This window comes from Labeo rohita, chromosome 5 (genome assembly GCF_022985175.1).
Source record: "Labeo rohita strain BAU-BD-2019 chromosome 5, IGBB_LRoh.1.0, whole genome shotgun sequence".
Lineage (NCBI taxonomy): Eukaryota > Metazoa > Chordata > Actinopteri > Cypriniformes > Cyprinidae > Labeo > Labeo rohita.
Window position 1 is genome coordinate 15,749,600 of NC_066873.1, and position 24,141 is coordinate 15,773,740.

The 24,141-nt window shown below is 36.8% G+C and overlaps 2 protein-coding genes across 5 annotated transcripts; one reads left to right on the plus strand and one right to left on the minus strand.

The window, feature by feature from the left end:
* The first annotated feature begins 7 nt into the window (after positions 1-7).
* On the plus strand, positions 8-18,638 carry ccdc180 (coiled-coil domain containing 180). 4 transcript variants are annotated; one of them, XM_051110737.1, is made up of 38 exons: positions 8-196; positions 336-466; positions 540-619; positions 2,541-2,650; positions 2,780-2,908; positions 3,008-3,118; positions 3,198-3,293; positions 3,361-3,524; positions 3,702-3,821; positions 3,914-3,993; positions 4,070-4,158; positions 4,240-4,359; positions 4,478-4,651; positions 4,788-4,903; positions 5,420-5,546; positions 5,630-5,672; positions 5,762-5,886; positions 5,959-6,146; positions 6,479-6,654; positions 7,387-7,567; positions 7,643-7,789; positions 8,356-8,500; positions 8,585-8,701; positions 8,790-8,888; positions 8,960-9,046; positions 9,124-9,311; positions 9,545-9,609; positions 9,711-9,819; positions 10,057-10,131; positions 10,221-10,290; positions 10,374-10,518; positions 10,924-11,084; positions 11,318-11,455; positions 11,550-11,661; positions 12,392-12,494; positions 12,596-12,737; positions 13,977-14,149; positions 18,472-18,638. In XM_051110737.1, the coding sequence occupies exons 1-37, from the start codon at positions 137-139 to the stop codon at positions 14,109-14,111; spliced, it is 4,458 nt and encodes a 1,485-aa protein (XP_050966694.1). In that variant the 5' UTR covers positions 8-136; the 3' UTR covers positions 14,112-14,149; positions 18,472-18,638. The 4 variants fall into 4 exon arrangements, 3 of the variants coding, with proteins under 3 accessions (XP_050966694.1, XP_050966693.1, XP_050966695.1); XM_051110736.1 differs by lacking the exon at positions 18,472-18,638 and having other exon boundaries at positions 13,977-14,205; XR_007827825.1 differs by lacking the exons at positions 13,977-14,149; positions 18,472-18,638 and having other exon boundaries at positions 11,597-11,661; positions 12,596-12,633.
* pomt1 (protein-O-mannosyltransferase 1) lies at positions 14,310-21,674 on the minus strand. The gene is made up of 20 exons (XM_051110739.1): positions 21,431-21,674; positions 21,165-21,292; positions 20,967-21,073; positions 20,838-20,888; positions 20,186-20,332; positions 19,991-20,099; positions 19,796-19,855; positions 19,510-19,603; positions 19,271-19,426; positions 18,826-18,956; positions 18,649-18,744; positions 18,077-18,169; positions 17,770-17,866; positions 17,590-17,682; positions 16,924-17,044; positions 16,750-16,847; positions 16,532-16,645; positions 16,310-16,436; positions 16,035-16,212; positions 14,310-14,874 (listed from the first exon to the last, which is right to left on the minus strand). The coding sequence occupies exons 2-20, from the start codon at positions 21,281-21,283 to the stop codon at positions 14,700-14,702; spliced, it is 2,166 nt and encodes a 721-aa protein (XP_050966696.1). The 5' UTR covers positions 21,284-21,292; positions 21,431-21,674; the 3' UTR covers positions 14,310-14,699.
* Between the last annotated feature and the right edge of the window lie 2,467 nt (positions 21,675-24,141).

The following is a 24,141-nucleotide window of genomic DNA, read 5'->3' on the forward strand; positions in this document are numbered from 1 at the left end:
ACAAGAAAACGCTTCACAAGGCCCGAGTGAACGCTTCCTTGAGCTCTTATAATGAACGAACTATTCTATAATTTAGCATTGATTTGGATACAGTTTTATTTTGACTGAGAAATAAGCATATTATTCTGTAGCTACAATGGTAGACACGCGTGTGCTTCCCAGTGGTAAAGTTTACCGGCAGATGTTTGACGCCCAGGTAATAGTATTCATGGTATCTGAACGACAAATGTGCGTTTTACATATTGTTTATGTTTTTAGTATTGTGGATAATTTTTGATGCAAAATACTGGTCTGAAGGCAGCTCTTGGCGTTGATAGTAGAGCGTTTGTGCTCAGGTTCAGTTGTCTCTGGCTCTATTTGACTCGCGGAGGAAGCGCGTAGCGGATGAGGACGACGGTCTGCTCAGTGGAGATGCGGCAGACTCTGCATCACAGCAGCTCAATGGGACATTAAACATCACCACACGGTATGCTGCTGGTGCTCAAAGGAGTTAGATTTTAATGTGAAGACATTAATCATAAAAGTACTCTCTTTGATAGGAACACATTTCATTCTGGTGGAAAAAGAAGTGAGGACCAGGATGATAGTGAGGAGGTTTGGGGTCTTCCAGACACTGTTGGTGAGAACTGAAAGTCTCATCAGTGATACTGAACTGTTTGCAGTTTTTTCCCCGTTTCCCCTTTTTTTTCTTAAGACATTTTTGTTACAGTGTTATTACACCAAATAAGTACAGAGTAATAATAATGAATAACAGGTTAGGATTAGGGTTTGGTTTAGAGTTAGTTGCCTGTAATTATGCATAATTTGCTGTTAGTACTAGTGCATGTAACATTTCATGTGGAACTAGGACACTGTAAAATAAAGTGTTACCCAAAAAGACAAAATTGTGTAAAGGGAAGTGCATAGAAGTGATCTGTACATAGGAATAAGCGATAACAAATGTTTTGTAAATCTTTTTGTAATACAAGATATTTTAAAATGTTTATAAAAAAGTATCTTATGCTCACCAAGGCTGCATTTATTTGATCAAAAATACAGTAAAACATTGTAAAATAGCATTTAAATTAAAATAACATTTTTTATTTGAAAATATTTTAAGGTGTATTTTATTTCTGTGTTGACAATGCTGAATTTTCAGCAGCCATTACTTAAGTCTTCAGTGTCACATAAGTCTTTCCAATATACATTTCCTGGTCCATCAACATACTAGCATATCTTATTATCAATTTAGCTGCTTATTAGTTTTAGTAAAAACTATAATACTTTTTTCAGGATTGTTAGATGAATAGAAGTTAAAAAAAAAACAGCTTTATTTGAAATTTTTTGTAACATTATGCATGTCTTCACTGTTAATGCGTCCTTGCTACTTAAAAGGGTAACACTTTAGAATACAGATCCATCATTAGTGAATAACTACACAGGAACAAATGACTAATGCACTATTAACATTCTAGTAACTACTACTGACTAACAAGAAACTCTGATTAACGAATCAGTAAGTAATAGTGCTCATTTGAACATGGTAGTTCAATATTAGCTAATCAGTACCTACTATTTTTTCATATCTCCCAGAGAACTACCAAGAACTACTATATACATGTTCATAATTAATGTGAATGATGCAAAATGTATAGTAAAGATCATGTTAACCCACTAGTAATGACTCAGGTAATACCAAATACTTCAGAAGGAATTACTGTTTTTTTTGGATCCATATTCTAAAGTGAAGATCATGATGACTCTCTAGTAATGACTGAAATCATGGTAAGCTATTGAGGTATATGTAAGGTTTTGGATAGTAATGACTCAAGTGTTACTACATACTTCAGAAGGAATTACTAAATATTTGGATCCGTATTCTAAAGTGAAGATCATGGTAACCCACTAGAAACAACTTAAGTGTTGCCAAAGCCATTGGAAGTATAACTATCCAGAACCTTACAAAAACCTCAATAGTTTTTAATGACTTCAGTCATTACTAAGGAGTTATCATGATCTTCACTTTAGAATACGGATCCAAATAATTAGTAATTCCCTCTGAAGTATTTGGTAATACCTGAGTCATTACTAGTGGGTTACCATGATCTTCACTTTAGAATTAATCATACGTTTTGCACTATTTACATTAATTATGAACATGTATATAGTAGTTCTTAGTAGTTCTCTGGGAGATACGAAAAAAATAGTAGTTGCTGATTAGCTAATAGTGAACTACCATGATCAACTGAGTGGGAATTAAAAAAAAAAAAATTAAATTACCTCAAACCTTTGAATGGTAGTGTGTGTAAAAACACAAACATTCATTCAGCAAACATTTGTTTAGTTTTAATCAAAGAAACAATAAAGAAACTCAATAAGACAAATAAACTCAATAAGCAAGTTTTGCCAGACTTCTTTTCAATAATAAATAAACTGTATAACATAAAATAAATTAAGTTTACAATGTATGTATGTCTAATACATGTCCTAAAAATGAACAAAACAGTTTCGCCATCTGTCGTAAGGGTCAGTCTATTATTGTGATTCTGTTTTGTCTGTAGTTCCAGAGAAAAAAAACTCAGACATCATTGATCGCCTTGCGGAGAAAAGGCGAAAGGATCACACTGAAGCTGTTTCTCAGTTGCAGACAGATCTCTCCAGCATCAGTGTGGTATCACACATCTATATATGTAGTGTCAAAATGTTTTTATTATGTAGATCCATCTAGTGTTTAATCACAATTGCAGTATTACTAATTATGTCTCTCACGTGCCTTATATTGTGATATTTCTGCATTTAGCGTTTTGAACCATTGTTTGGACAGACAGGAACCAATATTCTTCTAAGATTGTCAGAGCATAATGACAATATTGAAAGCCTTATGCAGAAGATTGAAAACATCTCTGATTTGACAGCACACAGCTATGAGGTGAAGACCAACTTTCAAATACAATACTTGCTTATTGTAAAAATTTAATTTTAGCTGTTATTCATCACTCAGCTGTTATTCATCCTTTGTTTTATAAAGGACATGCATGAGATCTGGAACAAAGTCAGCCATGAATCTTCCTTGAAAAGAAAGTGGATTAAAGAGCTAGATGAGATATATTCCAAATATGAATCTGAAAGGAAAACTATGGTATGTGGTCAATATTATGTAAATTTATGTTTCCACAGACAGTAGATTAGTACACTGCTTATTTGTTCCTCTTTCCCAGATTTCAGCATTACTGAGAAATTCCACCACAAAACTGGAGAAAATCAGTTATTTGATGCCATGTGATGTCCACAGACTGATTGACAATGAAGCCATGGTAGTATATATGAATTTGTATGTTTCCGGTAGTTTTTTCTTTTGTCAGGAATCAATGTTTTCCACAGATGATAAACCAAGCTCTGCTAGCAAATCAACGTGCTTTGGCCAAACTGTGTTTGAATTTGATGGAGAAACATCTGCAGATGGACATTTTCCAAAGGCAGAGATGGGAGGAAAAGCTCCAAGATTGGAAGAGAATAAAACTTAATGACGCAGTCAGCCGGTTCAAGTATGTCTGATAATAAAGAAATAGTTACAATTTCTTGCCATGGAAGTAATCCAAAGTTGTTTACCAACAAAATACATGAAATGTATGATGCGAACAGTTCTCAATGGGAGTTTATGCTGATTAAGCAAATATCATACAGGGGTCTACAAAATACCTATATTTACGTTCTTCCTGCAGAGAATTTATGAACAGCCCTCACATTAAGAACCCTAAAAGCATTCAAGATACAATGAGCACTTTGAAGTCAGATCAGAAAACACAGAGTGAGAAACGCATCCAAACACTGGAGATTCTTAGGTGAGAAATGAAACTGATTTCTAGTACACGCTATTCCCTCAGTTGTTTATAAGTTCTGTACCATCTACTCATATTTTCTGTCCTATATCCAGAGACATGACACCTCCAGGAATCTCAAAGGCATCAGTTGCAGAATGGTATTCAGCACTGTCTGTCATCAATAAGCAAATAGGTCAGAAAATGTGCTTCTCATTACAGTAATCCAGTATAATCCAGTATAATACAATGACTGTGCTCAATGTCTTCAGATTGTATTCACATTGCCGCAATGGAAAAACTTCACAAAAACTTTGAGAACAACTGGCAAGTATGTTTGGCAGAGGTTGATCTCTTTAAGGTGAGAAATAACTCGTTTCTTGTTTGTCTCGATTGTCAAAACACTACAGGAATGCAACAATATTCTCAACTCTTTACACAGACAGAGGTGTCCACATGCGGATTCACCTCAGACGAGATACAAAATATTGTTAACGTGGAGATACTTCCTCTCATTGGCCAGTGCCAGTCACAAACAGAGATCTATTTGGAAAAACTTGATGTAAGTTAATTTTCCTCCGTGCTTTAAACTAAACCTCTCCACTACTGGAGTATAACCTCATAATTTATGGATGTGTTGCGTCTTTATTTTATGTCAGTACTTCAATTTTTTTTTACAGACAGCTTTTGAACGTTTGGCCAAAACCGCAGCTTATGACAGCAAGTGCTTATTCAAGTTGATGAATGGGGCTGCTCAGCTGTGGGAGATCCACTGCGCAGGCATGTTGAACAGAGAACAGCAGCTACAAAATTCCCTGGAGTCCCTCAGTCAAGTCCACGAACAAGAAAACCAGGCAAGAATACTTTTGAAAGACATTACTCATAAGTAATGTTTGTATATTCATCTTTTTTTGCAATGTTTTGTAACATTTCACACCTTGGCGTGTCTGCTCAACATGGATATAAGCTGTCAAATGTCTCATACGACAGAGGAAAGAGGCCCAGCTGGATATGATGTTGGACAAACTCAGGCAGGAAAGCTCAGAAGAAGCTCTGAAAGCCTGCTTAGAGAAGACACTAAACTGTTTGGAAGAGGTTAAGAATGGGTAACACATTGAGATTTCTTTGAGTTTTTTGTTGTTGTTGTTGTTGATTTTAGTTTATTAAAGGAATAGTTCAGCCAAAAATTTTGTAATTAATCATTCACCATCATGACATTACAAACCCATAAGAACACAAATGAAGATGTTTTTTATGAAATCTGTGAGCTAATAATTTTTTAAGGTTGAACCACTGATGTCATATGGACTATTTCAGTGATATGCTTACTAACTTTCTGGGCCTGGAATGTGTCAGTTGCTGTCTATGCAAGGTCAGAAAGCTCTCGGATTTCATCAAAAATTTCTTAATTTGTGTTCTGAAGATGAACAAAGGTTTTACAGGTTTGAAACGACATGAGGGTGAGTAATTATTGACAGAATTTTCATTTTTGGGTGAACTATCTCTTTAAGATCCATGGACTTCACAATAAAAAGATCAAACAAAAAAGGGGAAAAAAAAAACAACAAAATGAAGAAAACCTGAGCATTGTTGTAAATCCTTTTCCTGTATTGTTCTTTAAGGTATATGAACATCTATAAAGAGGAAGTGGAAACTGTGGAGGGTTACCTGTCCTTAGTATTGCAGGAATTACAAGCATACAGTCATTCAGTCAGCCAATTTTTTAATGTCAAAGAGATTTATGGCAAGGTATACATTAAACCAGAACAATGCTGTTGTCTCTGTTTGTTTAATGACAAAAATTGTTATAATAGTGTTATTTTTGGTTACAGGACTCAAAGGATTTTTGCCAACTTTATCCCTCTCTTAAACTTGGTGAGTTAAAAACTAACTACTCTGGAAACTGTATTATTCTGTTGCCTCTGAACCACCCTTGCTTCATGTTCATTGTGGTGTTTACTCAGGTAAAAGCATGACAACCATTAAAAATGAAAGACTGAAGACAGAACTTGAGGTGAAACACAGAGGTGCACAAAAGCCACATTTCAACAGACAAGGAAGCTCAACATTCAGCCCGTCCAGTGCGATGGTATTGACACAAACAGCTCACCTCTTTTATTTTGTGTCTACTTAATATTTAATTCCTCTTTTTTTTTTTTAGGATGACCAAGATTGTAAGACTTTAGAATTTTCAATCTCTCAAACCAAAGAGACTCTCACTACTGCAAAAGGAAATGTGTACAACTGCTTTGGGTTTCACACTTCCCATAATGAGGAACAAGAGACAGACCTTAAGGAAACCGAGCTGGTTTTGTACCCAAAGGCTCTCATTGTTGAACTGCTGAAAGAGTAAGTGTACAGTGGAAATGATAGAATGAAATAATGCTGTGGTTGATCACAGTGATGTTCCACTATTTATTCATAGTACAAGAAAACAATATCTAGAGCTATAAGTTTGAGTGATGAAATTTGAATCTGAAAAGAAAATTGTGCAATAAAAAATCCATGTTCTCTTTTTTATAATTTACTTCTGCTTGCAGTTCTTTCTGTTTTCTTTTTTATTATAGTTTTTTTTTTTTTAATATATAAATTAAGTTCCTGTAGAAGTGGGTGTCATAGATTAACAAAAGAAATTAGTTATATTATTAAAAATAAAACTCTGTTGTTTTGCTCCATCATAGTGTAAGACAGACATTTTTCAGCCATCTGGAAGAGAGCTTTCATATTACTCTAAATAACACGATGACTGTTGTGGAAGCCAAGAAGGAAAAACTGAAAGCTGAGCTGGATCTTCGTCTGCAGCTCCACCAACCTCGTGCCGCAAGAATAGAGATGGACATTCACAATGTCAGAGCAGGTTTGTCCCCTCATCACATCCAAACACTTTCATTTTGGCTTTTACTAATTTGAAGTAGTGTAACAGCCCTTGTGAAAAACAAGTATGGTTTAGCATACTTATAAAAAAGAGTACTTATTACAGGGAATAATATATTTGTATAATAATAATACGAATGTAATGATTTCAGACATTTGTTTATAATGTCTTATTACATTTTGTAATGTTTAATAATGTTTATTACATTTTTATTTTTTATTTTTTTGTTTGTTAAAGTGTGCTGCTAAATTTACTCAGGAGCATTTATTGTAAACCAAAATGAAATGTAATTTCTATTAAAATTTTTGTGACATATATATATAATGTAATATAATGTATTTGTAATTACGCATTTGTAATGACGAAGTTGCAATTTAGTACATTCAAAATATATTTTCTTTAAAAGTAACTATTAAACAGCACGAGTATGCTTTAGTATATTTGTCAACATGTCAAAATAAGTGTGCTTCTATGACAACAGATTAAAACATAATCATTTAAAACATAGTTAAAACCTTTCATTTTCATTTCATCATTGCATCAGTGCACAGTGTGTTAAGTAACAGTTTTGAAAGTGTACTTTCCTTAAGTGGACTTTTTATTTCATTATTACTATAAGTGCGTATTTAATACAATAAGGCATACTTCTTTTCACAAGAGAGAAGTAAAATGTTTCAATCTGACATTTCGTAACTCTCTTCATTACTTGGCCAGCTGAACTAGTGCTACATCAAGAACGCATGGATCGACACTGCAAGGGTATACTGGACGTCCTAGAAGACTGCCGGACAGAAGTACAGGAGTTACAGATCCAGCAAAATAAACTGACTGAAGACTTCCTAATGCAAATCTACAATAGAGAGAAAGATTTTACAATTGCCGCTAGTTCTGAAAAGTAAATAAATGCTAATAAACTATATTTATGTACAGTTTATACACAATCTACTTATTCTGTCCATTTTATTAACAGGATAAATAAACTTCGTACCTCACTTCAAACCAACCTGAACAAGCATATCAGTATCATCCAGACTTTACAAAGAGACTTCAGACAGAAGACGGAGTTCAGATTGGAGGGCCTGAGGGACGCAAATGTTCAGATAATGAGATCTTTCAAGTATGTCATTCACAGTGTTGGGGAAAGTTACTTTTAAAAGTAATGCATTGCAATATTGCATCACTCCCTGAAAAAGTCATTAATTACGTTACTTAGTTACTTTTTATGGAAAGAAATGCGTTATGTTACTTTTTCATTACTTTTCAAATCTGGGCTAGGCTGGCTTGTTTGTTTTTAATATAAAAAGTTCTATTTGTGGTAATTGTAAAAGCCCTTTCACACCAAAAGTGAAGGCAAAGTAAATTCACGTCTCACGAAGAGAGTTCAATGCTCTTTAGCAATAAAAAATGAAGCACAAATGTTTATCTAAAGTCATGACTGAAATTAATAATTGAAACTCAGCAACAAAGACATTAGTTGCAGGATATTTGTGCTATTTACCATTTAATTATTGCTGATTTGCATTAAAAAGTATTGTGTTACTTTACTAGCTACTTGTAATGCGTTACTCCCCCAACCCCCCACCCCCACCACAAACACTGGTCATAGATATTCTCTGTATAAGTTATTATCAGTGTTTTGCAGTGAATTTGATACATAAAATTCATTCTTGTCTTTTCCTCAAGACTGTTTTCTGAGGGAGGCAGTTTTACACCCCAAGAAATTGAAGTCTTTCAGTCACATCTGGAAAAAATGGACAAGCGCATTGATTCTGCAGAGTGGGCCGTAATACAAGACATGGAAGAAAGAGAAACAAAGTGTCTAGAGCAGGTTGAGATTGTCAGCTCATAAATCGATCACACATTAAAGAATTAATTTGACAGGAAATAACAGTGACAATCCATTTTTCCTCAGGCCAAGGACATACTCAGGAAGTTTGAGGAAAAATTCAGTTTTCTCGCAATCGATCTGAAGTTTTTTGAAAAAATGCAACAAATTTTTACAAACACGCGAGTCCAGATCAAAGGCGAGGTATTTTGAGTATATCATTTATTCTTTATTTCATTTCTTCTCTCTCGCCACCATCCATAATCTGTTGAATTTGTATTTGTCTGCTTAGGCTTTGAAGAGTAACATGCAGAAAAAGGCGATTGACGGCATGCTGACTAATTTAAAGGAAATGACTGCTGAGTATGACCAACCCACCCCCGATAAGAAGGTAGATGCCCTAATACATTATGAGATTTTGTCACTCTAATACTGGTCTACAGAAAACCATTTTTTTTGTAGATTGTAACTGTAGTGGAGATTACCAGTTTAACAACTTCCCTAATGGAGGAACTACAGAAGAGGTGTCAATACCTTGACTGCTTCTTGGTATGGCATTACACATCATTATATCAAAATGTAATAACTATAGAAATGGATGATAATAGTCTGATATATTTTTATAGGATTCCTCTATGGCTGTCCCTAGACCACAAACTCCATTTCAGGGGGCTTTTGCAGTTGCAGCTCGGCCCAGGTCCCGTATACAGGAAAAAACTGGCAGTCCAGATGGAGACGGCCTGCTCCATCCTAGCCGCATTGGAGTGTCCTTCTTGGATGATGCGGCAGTGGGGGTTATCAAAGGCCTACTCAAGTCAGTGTACTTAAAATTTAAAATGTTCACTGATGTCATTGTTGTAGCATTAAGTTGTCCACATGACAAGTGACTCGTGGAAAAAGACCATTTGTGTCATTTGTTCTGTTGTGGGCGACTATTTGTAATACCCTCAAACAGGAACACATTGCGTCTAGGTAAAATGCAAACAAAAAAAATGAGGAAGTAATCTACTTCTCATGATGTACATAATGTCTGTTTCCTGCGACCAGGGTAGGCAAAGCACAAGACCTGAAGGAGGCAAATGTTGACTCAATAGAAAGACGCCCTTCAGCAGGTTTGATTGCTTATGTGTCTTTATCATTGAATTCTACTGCTGTGCCATTATTATTATATTTTTGTGGTTTCTTCTAAACATTGTAAATGATTTGCTTTCAGCAAGAATAAACTCTCCTTTTGGATCAGACTGGAGGTCAGGAAAGAGCCCCAGTCAGTCTGGAATAGAACCTCTGCGTAGAAAGTCAGTGGAGTCAATGACCGCCCAAAGGTTTGGCATTTCAAATATGACATGAGAGAAAGAGATTTAGGAAATACCATTAGAGAAGTGGCTGTGTCTCTCCTCAGGCGGTAACATAGTAAAATTGTACTATAGTAATGTAAAACCACATCTGAGCACAAAGAAAACTAGCTAATTAGCATACTTTCCATTTAGCGATCATTTAAATTAGGCATTTATGATACAAAATGTTCTACAATTGCTTTGAAACATTTCTCTCGATTTAAGGAGGTTCTCCAAACCCAACCGTTTTGATAAGAAGTTCCTTATTTTTGGCTCAAAACCTGAAGAGCAGTTGGACAGGTCAGTGAGTGCATTTGCTGGCTGTTTTTATGTAATATTTTTTGACATGTTAATTGAACATTTTTTTGAATATTTTTTGCATTTCTCAGTGTTCCCTTTAAAGCATCAATCACCAGTATTCTGTGGAAAGCCAATGATATTCTCCTCTTGGTGGCAGAGGTGCTGTGGAATATATAAAATATTAAGACATTCAGTTTGTATGAAGCAAATAAGGTGTTAATCTCTGTATATGTCACCATCAGGAGTTCTATAAGAAGAAAGAGCGCCGCCCTATCACTCGGCCTGAGCAACTGCAGGAGACGTTTGATCAGTGTGCAGAGGAGATAAACAAAAGACTTCTTATCTACCAGAGCCAGTCACATGATTACCACAACAGCTGTCTGCAAGGTTAACCCGAAATGTTATCTGCAAAAAAAGTAGACCGATTACAGTGCAGTATGTATTTATTTATGATGATGTCACTGTTTGATGATACTGTCCACTTGGTAAGTCTGATGTCATAGGTCACTGTTGCTGTCATCATTTACTCATTTACTTTCTTCTGCTGAACACACAAGAAGATATTATGAAGAGAGTTGTTGACCAAACTGAACTGAAATGACCCCACAATTGTCAAAATATCTTTTTTTATGTTTACTGGAAGAAAAATACTCATGCAGGTTTGGAAAATAAGGTGACGTTTAAAATGTAATGTTTTTATAATATAATAATAATATCAGATCTGACTGTGAGACAAAACAGTGTGCATTTTTAATATTTATGACAGTATGTGACTGTTTTCGCTCTGTGTAGAATTTCAGCTCCAGCTGAAGGCCATTGAGGAGTTTCTGTCGAACGTACCAGAGAAGCTTTTTTCTAAACTAAGAGATCAGTACCTTGAGGAGCTGACGCGAAACATGACACAAATTCAACAGCGGTTTCAGATGGCTCAGGAGCAGAGTGAACAAAAGAGGGTATGTGAACAAATGCAGAACAAATGCAGAACAATAGTGAGGCCAGAGGAAATTATCCTATCATCCTAACCTATCAAGTTCCTCCCATATAGTCACTCTGAGGAAGAAGCATTTAAACTGACACAATGCAAGAGGACTATAGTATTATCTACTTCATATATATGCAAAATATTGCATACATACATGCACCCATAGTGAGTAGTCACCATGTTTGTGTTGTTTTGTGGCTACAGAGGGAACACAGTGGTCAGCTGCGTGTGCGTCTGAGCCATCCGGCCTATGAGACAGAACTGAAGCAACTGGTGCTGGCTGAGGAAGAGAGACAGACAGAGCACAGACAAGCCATCCAGAATAAAAGACAGGACATTCAGGTTACAGACTTGCTACTTCAGATTGTCATTCAAGTAATCGCTGTTCTGCATTTATTGCTTTTTGAAAATCACAAAACATTTTTTTTCTGGACAGGCCTGTGTTCTTAAAAATGCTGAAGAATTTGTCACTGCCCTTGCCAGGTTGGCGGAGGCCTTACTCTTTCAATTCGACAACCTCATAACCATTCATGAGGTTCAAGTGGGATGTAAGTTTATGAATGAATGTATGGAAGTGTATATGGTGCCACAGCACAGGGTTGTTATGCTCACAATCAAACTGTTGGTGTTGACACATTATAAGCAATATGAATATAATTATAGGCAATAGGTAGTCAGATATAAGTGTTTGCTAAAAAATAAATAAATAAATAATTGTGTGAATAGGTCTTTCATATGGAACCCCATTTCCGCCACTGAATAAAAAATAAAAAAAGGTAATTCTGACTTTTTTACTCGCAGTTGAGTTTACATCTCACAATTCTGACTTTTTCTCTTAGATTTGTGAGATATGAACTCACAATTATGAGTTATATAGTCAGAACTGCAAGATAAAAATTCTACATTTTTTCTTAGAATTGCGTGATATGAACTCACAATGTCACTATGTGAGAAATAAAGTCAGAATTGTTTTTGCAATTGAGTTTACATCTCACAATTCTGACCTTTTTCTCAGAATTGCGTGATATAAACTCACCATTGTGAGTAATAAAGTCAGAACTGCAATATAAGCTCACAATTCTGACTTTTTTTCTCAGAATTTCATAAAATTAAGCCAGAATTGTGAGATATAAACTCGCAAATATTACTTTTTTCCTCAGAATTGTGATATAAACATGCAATTGCAATTATAGTCAGAAACTCGCAATTCTGACTTTATAACTCACAACTGCAAGTTTATATCACACAATTCTAACTTCATAACACAATTTGCTGCAGATGCTGAACAAAAGAAAGCGAAGATTACTACACTCATCCGCCAGACACAAACTGATCTTCTGCTGGAAGACAAGAGCAGTACTCTGATACAGAAAGGCAGCAGGTGTGGAAATACTGTCTTTCAAGCACCACTTCTTTTTTTTACCCTATATAGGATGTTAATTGTACATGTTATAATGCTAAAGTGCATGTGTTGTTTTGTAGAACATGGTCAGGCATTTGTTATTTCGGATCCACTGATGGCAGGTCATTTCACAAACAATCTCAGGAAACAGCCACCATCACAACTGCAAAAACCACACTAGGACATCTTAAGACCATTGAGAAGCGAGATGCCGTACATGAGGTAAGTTCATTTCAAATCAATTGGATATAAAGGTTTTTCTTTTTTAAACATGCCTGATAGGAGCACGAGCAACTTTTGTGCACTTTATTAAAATAGGATCAACATAGAACAACTGTACTAGCATTTACAACAGTAGCAAACTTTACTGGAGCAGTAAAGCCCCTACTGTACAGATCAAATGTGGCTGCGTCAGATGCTCATCCATTCAGAAACACTGAAGGCTGAAGGGGATAGTTCACCCAAAAATGAAAATTCTGTCATTAATTACTCACCCTCATGTTGTTCCAAACCAGTAAGAGCTTTGTTCATGTTTGGAACACAAATTCAAAATATTATTATTGATATCCAAAAGCTTTCTGACCCTGCATAGCCAGCAATGCAACTGACACGTTCAAGGCCCAGAAAGTTATTAAGAACATCATTAAAATAGTCTATGTGAAGTCCATGAAGCTACGAGAATACTTAGTGTGCGCAAAGAAAACAAAAATAATGACTTTATTCAACTGTTTTTTCTCTTCTGCAGTCTTCGACGTGTCCATGTACAGTTGAAGTCAAAAGTTTACATACACCTTGCAGAATCTGCAAAATGTTAATCATTTTACCAAAATAAGAGTGATCATACAAAATGCAATGCATTTTTTAGTACTGACCTAAATATGATATTTCACATAAAAAACATTTACATACAGTCCACAAGAGAAAGTAATAGTTGAATTTATATAATGACCATGTTCAAAAGTTTGATTCTTCACAGCTGTATTTTTTGTTACTGTTAAGTGATAGTTGTTCATGAATATACTTAAGGTCCCACAAAATTTTAAGTTTTCCAGCATTTTTGTGTATTTGAACGATTTCCAACAATGACTGTATGGTTTTGAGATCCATCTCTTCACACTGAGGACAACTGAGGGACTCATATGCAACTATTACAGAAGATTCAAACACTCACTGCTCCAAAAGGAAAAACTGTACATTAAGAGCTGAGGTTGTAAACTTTTGAACAGAATGAGGATGTGTACATTTTTCAAATTTTGCCTAAATATCATTATTTTCATTTAGTACAGCCCTTTCAAAGCTACAGAAAATACTTACATGCTTCCCAGAAGACAAAATAAGTTGAACTTACCCTGATCTTCAAATTCAAAAAGTTTTTACCCCCCCCCCCCTCTGCATTATGAACAAACATTAGAAATATAACACAAGTGTTCTGTTTGTTTGAATGTGTTACTCTTTCCCCAGCACTATGGTCAGAGGGTTCAGGAGGAGCTGTTTAAAGCCCAGCGAGAATGTGACGCTCAGGAAAGGCAGCTGCAGCAGTGGTACGACCACTGGCAGAGTCAGCTAAAAACTCTCGCTTCACTCACCTCTGAATGACTGTGAGACATTTATGAACACCGACAGTCTAAGCCGAGGTATTAAACACCCTCAAAGAGAATGAATACTACGTCTTAAATGAACAACTGTGCTCGCTCCACTCAACATTTACATGCTTATCTATTCCATGTTGCTGGATTCATGTAAGGATTAAAATAATGGCTGCTATGGATAGGCTAATACAAAGTTTGTTGATATAAAAATGTTTATTCCATATTTTCAAGTTTCATTGATTACTGTTGTGCAAGGATTAAATAAAAACAAACTGAAATAAATGCAATCTTATTAGTTTAACAAGTCCCTAGAACAATGCAATAAAACTGCCTTACAAATAGAATAATATGTAAACACAAGAGCATGATAAATTAAGCACTTAATAATGCTTTACAGTCATTTTGGTTTAGAGTTTTGAGATTCAGCAGCATGAGTTTTCATTGTAGTTTTTCACATTTTTGTTGGGTACAAAACCCTAGAAACCGTATTTCACAGATCTCTGGAAAGCCAACAGCACTACCAGCTGCTTTGGCTTTAGCTTTCACATCATTGTGAACTTACTGAAGCTCCCGTTCTTCAAGAGACAAACAGATTTCAGCGTTTTCGTAGAAGAATATCCCAGCTCTCTCTCCAGCGCAGTGCAGCAAGCTCATCTGACGATAATGCTGGCTGGCCGTAGGTCAGAGGACTCAAGTTGTGATAGGACACGTACACTGAACAAAGGACTGCCAGAATAACACCACCAAATGCTTTCCGTTGAGCTGGAGATCTGAGAAACAGCATGACAGACAGATATGAGTATAGACATGTGATTAAGTTACTTGTTTTATTCATAAACACCACGATTCAAAGGTCCTGAGTTAGTAAGTAGTAAAAATCTATATTTTTATTCAACAAGGATGCATTAAATTAAAGGGTTACTTCACCCCAAAATGAAAATTTTGTCATTAATCACTTACCCCCATGTTGTTCCAAACCCATAAAAGCTTCGTTTGTCTTTGGAACACAATTTAAGATATTTTGCATGAAAACCGGGAGGTTTGAAACTGTCCCATTAACTGCCAGGTAAATACCACTGTCAAGACCCAGAAAAGTATGAAAGACATTGTCAAAATAGTCCAACGGCCATCAGTGGTCCAACCATAATTTTAGGAAGCTATGAGAATACTTTTTGTACGCAAAGAAAACAAAAATAATGACTTTATTCAACAATTCGTTTCTTCTGCATCACTGTAGCGCAATTTTAGATAGTATCCCATGTACGCTGTTCTCTATCAGCTGCGTCACAGGGATACGCTGTTTTCATTCAAATCAAAGTGTAAATAAACAGAGAAAACGTATCCGCATGACGCAGCTGACGAACAGCATACGTTGTTTGTGTACAGGGTATACTGTCCAAAATCGCGCTACGGTGATGCAGATTAGACGAATTGTTGAATAAAGTCGTCATTTTTATTTTCTTTGCATACAAAAAGTATTGTCGTCGCTACACAAAATTCAAATTGAAACACTGATGGCAGATGGACTATTTTGATGATGCCTTTCATACTTTTTTGGTCTTGACAGTGATTTACCTGGCAGTCAATGGGACAGCCAAAATTCTCCCGGTTTTCATCCAAATATCTTAAATTGCCTTCCGAAGACAAACAAAGCTTTTACAGGTTTGGCATGACATGGGGGTAAGTGATTAATGACAACATTGTCATTTTGGGGTGGAGTAACCCTTTAACCCAAAAAAAAAAGATTTCTATTTTAAATGAATGCTGGAAAGAATACGCATCAAAGAATCCTGGAACAAATACGTATCATGGTTTCCTCAATAATATTAAGCAGCACAACTTAGCAGCAAATCAGCATATTAGACTGATTTCTGAAGTAATTTCTGAAGTGACACAGAAGACTGGAGTAATGATGCTGAACTGCTCTTACCTCAATACATGGATGTACAGGTGCTCTACAACCATAGGTATCTGCAAGATCTTGAAGGTGAGCGCTGGAAGATAGTGGTACAGAAACAGAGTCTTCTCCATTAGGAAGAATGGCAGGTAATTCACTGCCCAGCCTCCAAAACAAACAACACCAGCCAAAACCAGCTGCTCCCAAGAGTCTAACAGAGAAGAAAATGGGAAAGGAACAGTTAATGAATGGTGATGGTGAAGAAAACATCTCTACTATTATTGCTCACAGTACCTCCAGGCACATACCTTGAGGAACGTCTTCAACTTTCCTCCGCCGTCTTAGTAAGTAGGTTAGAAACATAAGACAGTAAACAACCAGCGCAAGGTTTGCAATGGACCAATTAACAATATTCCCTATCAGCTGAATTTGTGCCTGTATTAAAAATAGAGAAGATTAGATTAGTTCCATTATCATTCTGTCAAACACAAAGACATTAAATAAAAACTAATAGAATGATGCTGACATACATTACTTGAAGGATGAAGCCAGTATGCAATGTTGGTGTCCATTGTGATCCATTCCAAAGGTGATGAACTATATTTGTGCTCAGACTCTTCATTCTTTACTGTCAGCATCTTCCACTGTTACTCAAACATATATTAAATGTGTTTAGTGTCTGACATCAGCTCTGAATGGCTTTTCTGATGATTGACATATGAGAACAAGATCAATATTTAATATTCACCTGCAGCTCAAAAAATTTGGCCATAAAAGTGAGGTTTCTTTTGATGTCACTCTGGGTAGGTGATTTCAGCTCCAACTCCCTTTCCTTCTGTTCCTGACCTGTACAAATGCGTGTTTAATCAAAGAAAGAAGGCATAAGCAAGATGAAAACATACTGAGATCTTAATTTTCATACTTCTGCCGTAACGATGCTCTTCCACGTTCCACATGCCACTCTGCTGGTAACCTTTATAAATCTTATCCCCAACCACCTCCAGCTGTTTGAAACCCCACTCTGGCAGAGACGCTCCACTGAGCTGCAAAACATTACAGAACAGATATAAATAAATCTCTTAAAGAGACACTCCACCCAAAATTGTAAATTCTGTCATAGCCCTCTTGTCGTTCTAAAGCTTTATGACTTTCTTCTGTGGAGCATAAAAGAAGGGATAGTTCACCCAAAAATTAAAATTCTGTAATTAATTGTGACCCATATGACCTTCATTCATCTTCAGAACAAATTAAGATATTTTTGGATAAAATTAAAGAGCTTTCTGACCCTGCATTGACAGCAACACAACTACCACATTTAAGGACCAGAAAGGTAGTAAGAACATCAATAAAATAGTCCATGTGACATTAGTGGTTTAACCATTTTTTGTGTGCAAAGAAAACAAAAATAACAACTTTAAATCAACAATTTCTTCTCTTCCGTGTCAGTCTTCGACGCATGTTCATAAAAGCCTTGATCAATTCAGTTGTGTTTCTGTTTATATGCAGGGTCAGAAAGCTCACACATTTTTTCTGAAACTATATTATTATGCCTTTTCTTTCGTTGTACAAATCATACTACTATACAAACCTTTAAAACAGCTGAAGTGTTCACGTGGACTAGTCGCACCTCTGATAAAATCGTCTTCCAGATCTCTCTATCGGACTCCCTGTTCACTATGTCCTACAGTGAAATAAACAGGATGCATCATAAAACATGTTTTAAGTAAATGTGAACATGTATTATAAACCTATGGGTCTTAGATCTTACCACTCTCCATAGATTCTGAGCAGGCATAGAAACATTAAAGTCAATGTAGCCAGTCACTTCCTGTGAATGAGGACTCATTGGTGCTGCAACATCATGCCTTGAAAGGAAAGCATAGCCAGGTTATTGCTACTACAATTTTAAACCGATTACCAAACATATTATAAACATTTTTATTATAACTATTACCTATTAATGAAAATCTCTCACCAAAATGCATATTAATATGAATTAACTGACAAGTTAATAATAACAAATTAATATGAAATGTAACTTCTAATCTAATCTAATGTTGATGGAATTATATTACGTGTTAAGGTAGCGAGAGGTCATTCCATGCAGCAGCTGAATAATATCGCCATGTCTGACAGGTCTGGGTGGGCTGCTGACCACCACACTGTGCCTGGGGTTTAAAATTACAACACAGTTCAAGTAAAATATTTAGCTACAGCCCACATATGAGTCATACGAACATCACAAAATTATTTTTAGCAATGCAATGATTATAAAAGAATAGTTCACCCAAAAATTCAAAAAATCCTGGAATGTTTCCATCAAAAAACCTAGTTTTATTCTGGAAGTGGAGTAATCCTTTAAAATGTTTTTATAAGCACACAGCTTTCACTACACAAGGCATTAATTGAAGAACTCATGTTGTGTGGATTATTGTGATGTTTTTAATCAGCTCTTTGTACTCCCATTTAGACGGCACCCATTCACTGCAGAAGATCCAGTGGTGAGGAAGAGATGTACTGCAAAATTTCTCCAAATTTGTTGCAAATGAACTAACAAACTCATCTACATCTTAGATGGCCTGAGGGTCAGTAAATGTTCAGCAATTTTTTATATTTTTGAGTTAACTATTCTTGTAAAAGTACTTACCGCCCAGGGTCTTTAATAATCCACCAGTTGTTGACGTCTTTGAAAGGATAGCAGGTCACCTGCTGCTGGTGGGAGCTACCACGGCCATTTTCATATCTTTAAGAAGAGATAAACAGCAAAGATGAGCATGCAGAAGTGGTCGTTTAGCAGCTTTTTGACAGAGTGCTAATGTCTCACCTGATTGGATAATTAGCCTTGTGGGAGTGAAGCCAACATGGAACAGGTTTACTGGACACAGTGCGAAGAGTGACTTGTGAGCCGAATGCGACATCTAAAGGCTGCCCCTGAGTGATCCGCGCTAGGCCGCCCTTTATTGGAGAAAGAGGAGAAATGAAGGAGATACTAGGAGGAATGCATTAAGTTGCCATTTGTAATTTTTACGGGTCAGGCTTCCAGTATCATCCACGTCCAGCTGTTTTTAGCTGTACAAAACAGCTTGTTTTGCTGCTCGATATTATTTTAATGCATTATCTTAACTATGAACACACCTGTTTGTAGTGCAAACAGTTTTATCATTTACTTGTTATTCGTCTCATTATTTCCTTATAGCAGCTAATGAACTGGAAGTCTCGCCCGTGGGCTTACTTCCGGAGAATAAGGTGGATAAGAAACTGATCTGTACCTCTAGACTTGCTTGAAAAGCACTGCTCATCATCTGGTCATGCGGTCCACTACGATACAGCAGGGTAAGATGGATGTAGAAAAATCCAAGGTACATGATGACGGGTAACACCACAAGAGCCAGGAAGCGAACCAAAACCTGCACCACTACTTTACCCTTTTTTTACATGGATCACAAAATCATAATGTGCAAAATCACAGTGCTGTAAAACCCATAGATTCTTGGTAACTACTACTCACATGGCTTAAGGTTCGATCTCCAATAAGTTGCCAGGTGTGTACAGCCGCCAGGCCTAGCAGTAAGAAGTATGTGAACATACCCATGTACTTTACCCTGAAAAATAAGACAAATGATAGAAAACCTAACTACTTGGCACTTTGTTTATTTAAACTTTCTGAAGAAAATCGGAGTGCTGCTTAATATAATATGTTGTAATATGTTTGTCTCAACATAGTAATATGTTGAGACAAAAATAATTTTCTTCCAAAAAAAAAAAATTTTTTTCTTTTTTATGACCGTACATACCCAATTCCACATGCACAACTGACACCACAGATCACAAGCCAAAACCACCTAAAAGATGAACTGAAAGAAGAATAAGGACTCATGACACATATAAAACCATGAAGTAATAGAGTAAATATCATTATAGTCACAGAAGTCTGACGAGACACTCCAAATCTGAGACTGACAAAACAGATATTAGCCAACAATCCTCACTTGTTTTGTGCTTTGTGGAAGCGGAGGTAAGACAGCACAGCTAACAGCAGGAAAAAGATTAAAACAGACTCCAGCAGCATGAAGCGTGATTGCACAATCAAGGAGTTTTCTGTAAAAATGAAACAAAAGTATTTAACCTACATTAACAGGCAGGAAAAAAAACATGATCAGGCAAAGTATATGTTAAGCACTTACCCATGAGGAGCAGAACACAGGCCCCCAATGCTGAGAAATGGGAATATCCGAGCTCCACCACCAGAAGATAAGCAAGTGGTATACAAAAGGAGCCAGCAAGGGCCGGAATTACCCGAAGACTCCAAACAGGAATGTTACTGGTGTATTCTACAATGGTCCCAAATAATAATCAGTAAGAGTAATGCAATTGTAAATACTTTAATTTAGTACTACATGCATGGTTTTGGGCCAGACTTAAAATGCAACACAATACGTATTGGGAGTCCATGCTCTTACCAAGTGGCCCTAAAATAGTTTAACATACTGTAACTCCTCTAGAAGAAGAATCAGAACTGGGTTAGAAAATAAAACTGGAAGGTCTGTACATGAAGAGCTATTTGGCTTTGTCAGCCCAACATAAACCTGTCCCTGCTGGAAAAAAAAAAACCCAACTAAAACCAGCCTAGGCTGGTTGGCTGATTTAAACTGGAAGCAACTGGTTTTAGCTGGTCATTCCAGCTGGTCTCCCAGCCTGACCAGCTAAGACCAGCCTGGAAGTGGCCAAAACCCCTCTAAAACCAGCCTGCTGACCAGCTATGAGCAGCTAAGACCAGCCAACCAGCCTAGGCTGGTTTTAGCCGTTTTTTTTTCAGCAGGGGTATGAGACGATCACCTGCTCCAATTCTGTTCCAAACAAAGTTGCCATCAAATCCTCCTAAATAAGCTGCAAAAATAAATAATATGCATTAGTAAATATACATAAAATGGTTTGCTTCATAAACATAATAAAAAATCTTCTCACCTCCTAAAGCTAGTATCATGTGGCCAAAAGGTGGTCCACTCTCATCAATAAAAAACACTTGCTTCATGTACAGAGACAGGAACTGTCCGTAATAAACTTCATCAAACCTGTAGCAGTGTGTAAACACGACACATACGTGAATTTATTGCAATCCACAAAATCAAGAGGTCTAAAAATAATAATTAAACCAAGACTTACACTACAGCTTTAGGAAAGTGAATGCCATATAGTCTGGTCGTGAGCGCTAGTGCTGTCACTGTCACCAGCACCAGATTGATCTCCACTGTCAAACTGATGGGCAGTTTTACACACTGCATGCTGCTTCACTACATTCATTCATTCATTAAGGTAAAACATACCGTTATTACTGTATACATCATCGTTTGTTTTGCATGTACAGACGCGCAGGATCCAGCATGAAAAATGCATTTAGCATATTATGTAAATGCATGTATTTTATTTACCTTAATTCAGTTAGATTCTTAGGAGTTTTGCAATCAGAGGTCCACACTGCTGCTTTTGGGACTAACATGTGCTGTGTCTTTTCGTGAAAAGTAATAAATACCGACTTTCGCTAAGACTTGACTTTATTAAAAACATACAGCCGTGTCTCTGGCATAAGCGACAGCTTTAGTCTTCAAATTAAAAACACTCACACTTGTAAATAAACCAACGGTATGTATTATGAGCTCTAGTGTTTCCGGGCAGCAGTGCCCTCATTTCAAAATAAAAGTTCAAACATTCCTGCACTCGATAAATCCTTTGCGGCACAAAGTATTTGGGTAAACCAAATAGCAAAAATATCAAGTGGCATTTATTTAAAAGAAAAATAACACTAAAAAGACAAATAATAAAAATAAAAAAGTAGGCTAGGCTATCTATTCTAGAAATAATTTTGCAACAAGAGAAAAAACTGTCCACATTAGGATAAAAAGTAAAGCTGGACTGTCTGGTTAAAGGTAAATGTTTCTTTCAGAAGAAACATTTCCTGATAATTTACTCACCTCCATGTGATCCAAGATGCTCATGTCTTTTTGTCTTCAGTCGCAAAGAAATTGAGGTTTGTAAAGAAAACATTTCAGGAGTTTTCTCCATCTTCAATGGTGGCCAGTGGGCCAGTTGTAGGTCCAAAGTTTGCAGTTTCACACAACACAATCGCAGCCGAGGAATAATGGTTTTATCTAGTAAAACGATCTGTCATTTTCTAAAAAATATTCGAATTTACACTGACCAAAATTATAAACGCAACACTTTTGTTTTTGCCCCCATTTTTCATGAGCTGAACTCAAAGATCTAAGACTTTTTCTATGTACACAAAAGGCCTATTTCTCTCAAATATTGTTCACAAATCTGTCTAAATCTGTGTTAGTGAGAGCTTCTCCTTTGCCGAGATAATCCTTCCATCTCACAGGTGTGGCATATCAAGATGCTGATTAGACAGCATGATTATTTCACAGGTGTGCCTTAGGCTGGCCACAATAAAATGTGCAGTTTTATCACACAGCACAATGCCACAGATGTTGCAAGGAATGTCCACCAGAGCTGTTGCCCGTGAATTGAATGTTCATTTCTCTACCACATCCAGCATCTTCACCTCCAAGATCATCTGAGACCAGCCACCTGGACAGCTGCTGCAACAATTGGTTTGCATAACCAAAGAATTTCTGCACAAACTGTCAGAAACCATCTCAGGGAAGCTCATCTGCATGCTCGTCGTCCTCATCGGGGTCTCGACCTGACTGCAGTTTGTCGTCGTAACCGACTTCAGTGGGCAAATGCTCACATTTGATAGTGTCTGGCACTTTGGAGAGTTGTTCTCTTCACGGATGAATCCTGGTTTTCACTGTACAGGGCAGATGGCAGACAGCGTGTAGGTGAGCGGTTTGCTGAGGCTGTTAATCAAGTGGCCTATGGTGGCGGTGGGGTTATGGTATGGGCAGGCGTATGTTATGGACAACAAACACAGGTGCATTTTATTGATGGCATTTTGAATGCACAGAGATGCTGTTACAAGATCCTGAGGCCCATTGTTGTGCCATTCATCCACGACCATCACCTCATGTTGCAGCATGTTAATGCACGGCCCCATGTTGCAATGATCTGTACATGATTTCTGAAAGCTGAAAACATCCCAGTTCTTGCATGGCCAGCATACTCACCAGACAAGTCACCCATTGAGCATGTTTGGGATGCTCTGGATCGGTGTATACGACAGCGTGTTCCAGTTCCTGCAAATATCCAGCAACTTCACACAGCCATTGTAGAGGAGTGGACCAACATTCCACAGGCCACAATCAACAACCTGATCAACTCTATGCGAAGGAGACGTGTTGCACTGCGTGAGGCAAATGGTGGTCACACCAGATACTGACTGGTTTTCGGAAACCAGTTCATGAAAAATGGGGGCAAAAACAAAAGTGTTGCATTTATAATTTTGGTCAGTGTACATACTTTTTAACCACAAATGCTTGTCTTGCACTAGGTCTGCGTTGCGCATACACGTCTTCACGCATTACGCAAAGGTCACACGCGGGTCTGTGTACTTCTGTTCAAAAACGTAGGGTAGAGCGAAAAAACTCCATCTTATGTTTACCTCCAACTTCAAAATAGTTCTACATCATTGTTTTACTTTTTTTGTAAAGGGCATTTCTTTGCACATTCGCATAGTAAACACTGGGTCAGCACTTACGCCTTCATCACGTGTGACCTTTCCAACATGATTATGGTGCAAGCATTTGTGGTTAAAAATTATAATTTTTTTTTTGTTTTAAGAAAATGATCTATCTTTATTCCTCAGCTGGGATCATGTAGAGCCCTTTGAAGCTGCACTGAAACTGAAATTTGGACCTTCAACCTGTTGGCCACCATTGAAATCCACTATATGGAGAAAAATTCTGAAATGTTTTCCTCAAAGTAAATTATCAGGATTTTTTTGAACTGATCCTTTAATGTAATGATTCTAACAGGACAGCTGTGTGAACTATAGGAGAACTGACTTTATATATCCACTAAAAATCACCTTGTGATCAAAGTAATTGTAATTTTTCAAAAGTAATTGAAAAATAAAGTAGAATGAGAATAAAGGTCTTGCACCATTTTTTGATGTTACTTTTTTATGATTGTGCAAAATGTATTAGTTTATGCATTTTAACGTTTTATTGTTATAATGTGAGCT

Bases quoted from the DNA above. Each gene is read 5' to 3' on its own strand.
- ccdc180 (XM_051110737.1), top strand. From the start codon at position 137: ATGGTAGACACGCGTGTGCTTCCCAGTGGTAAAGTTTACCGGCAGATG. The intron at 3,525-3,701 runs GTATGTCTGATA...TTCTTCCTGCAG, and splicing joins GACGCAGTCAGCCGGTTCAA to AGAATTTATGAACAGCCCTC. The intron at 4,904-5,419 runs GTAACACATTGA...TTGTTCTTTAAG, and splicing joins TTGGAAGAGGTTAAGAATGG to GTATATGAACATCTATAAAG.
- pomt1 (XM_051110739.1), bottom strand. From the start codon at position 21,283: ATGCAGTGTGTAAAACTGCCCATCAGTTTGACAGTGGAGATCAATCTG. The intron at 21,074-21,164 runs GTAAGTCTTGGT...ACACTGCTACAG, and splicing joins CACTTTCCTAAAGCTGTAGT to GTTTGATGAAGTTTATTACG. The intron at 16,848-16,923 runs GTATGAAAATTA...GCATTTGTACAG, and splicing joins AGAGCATCGTTACGGCAGAA to GTCAGGAACAGAAGGAAAGG.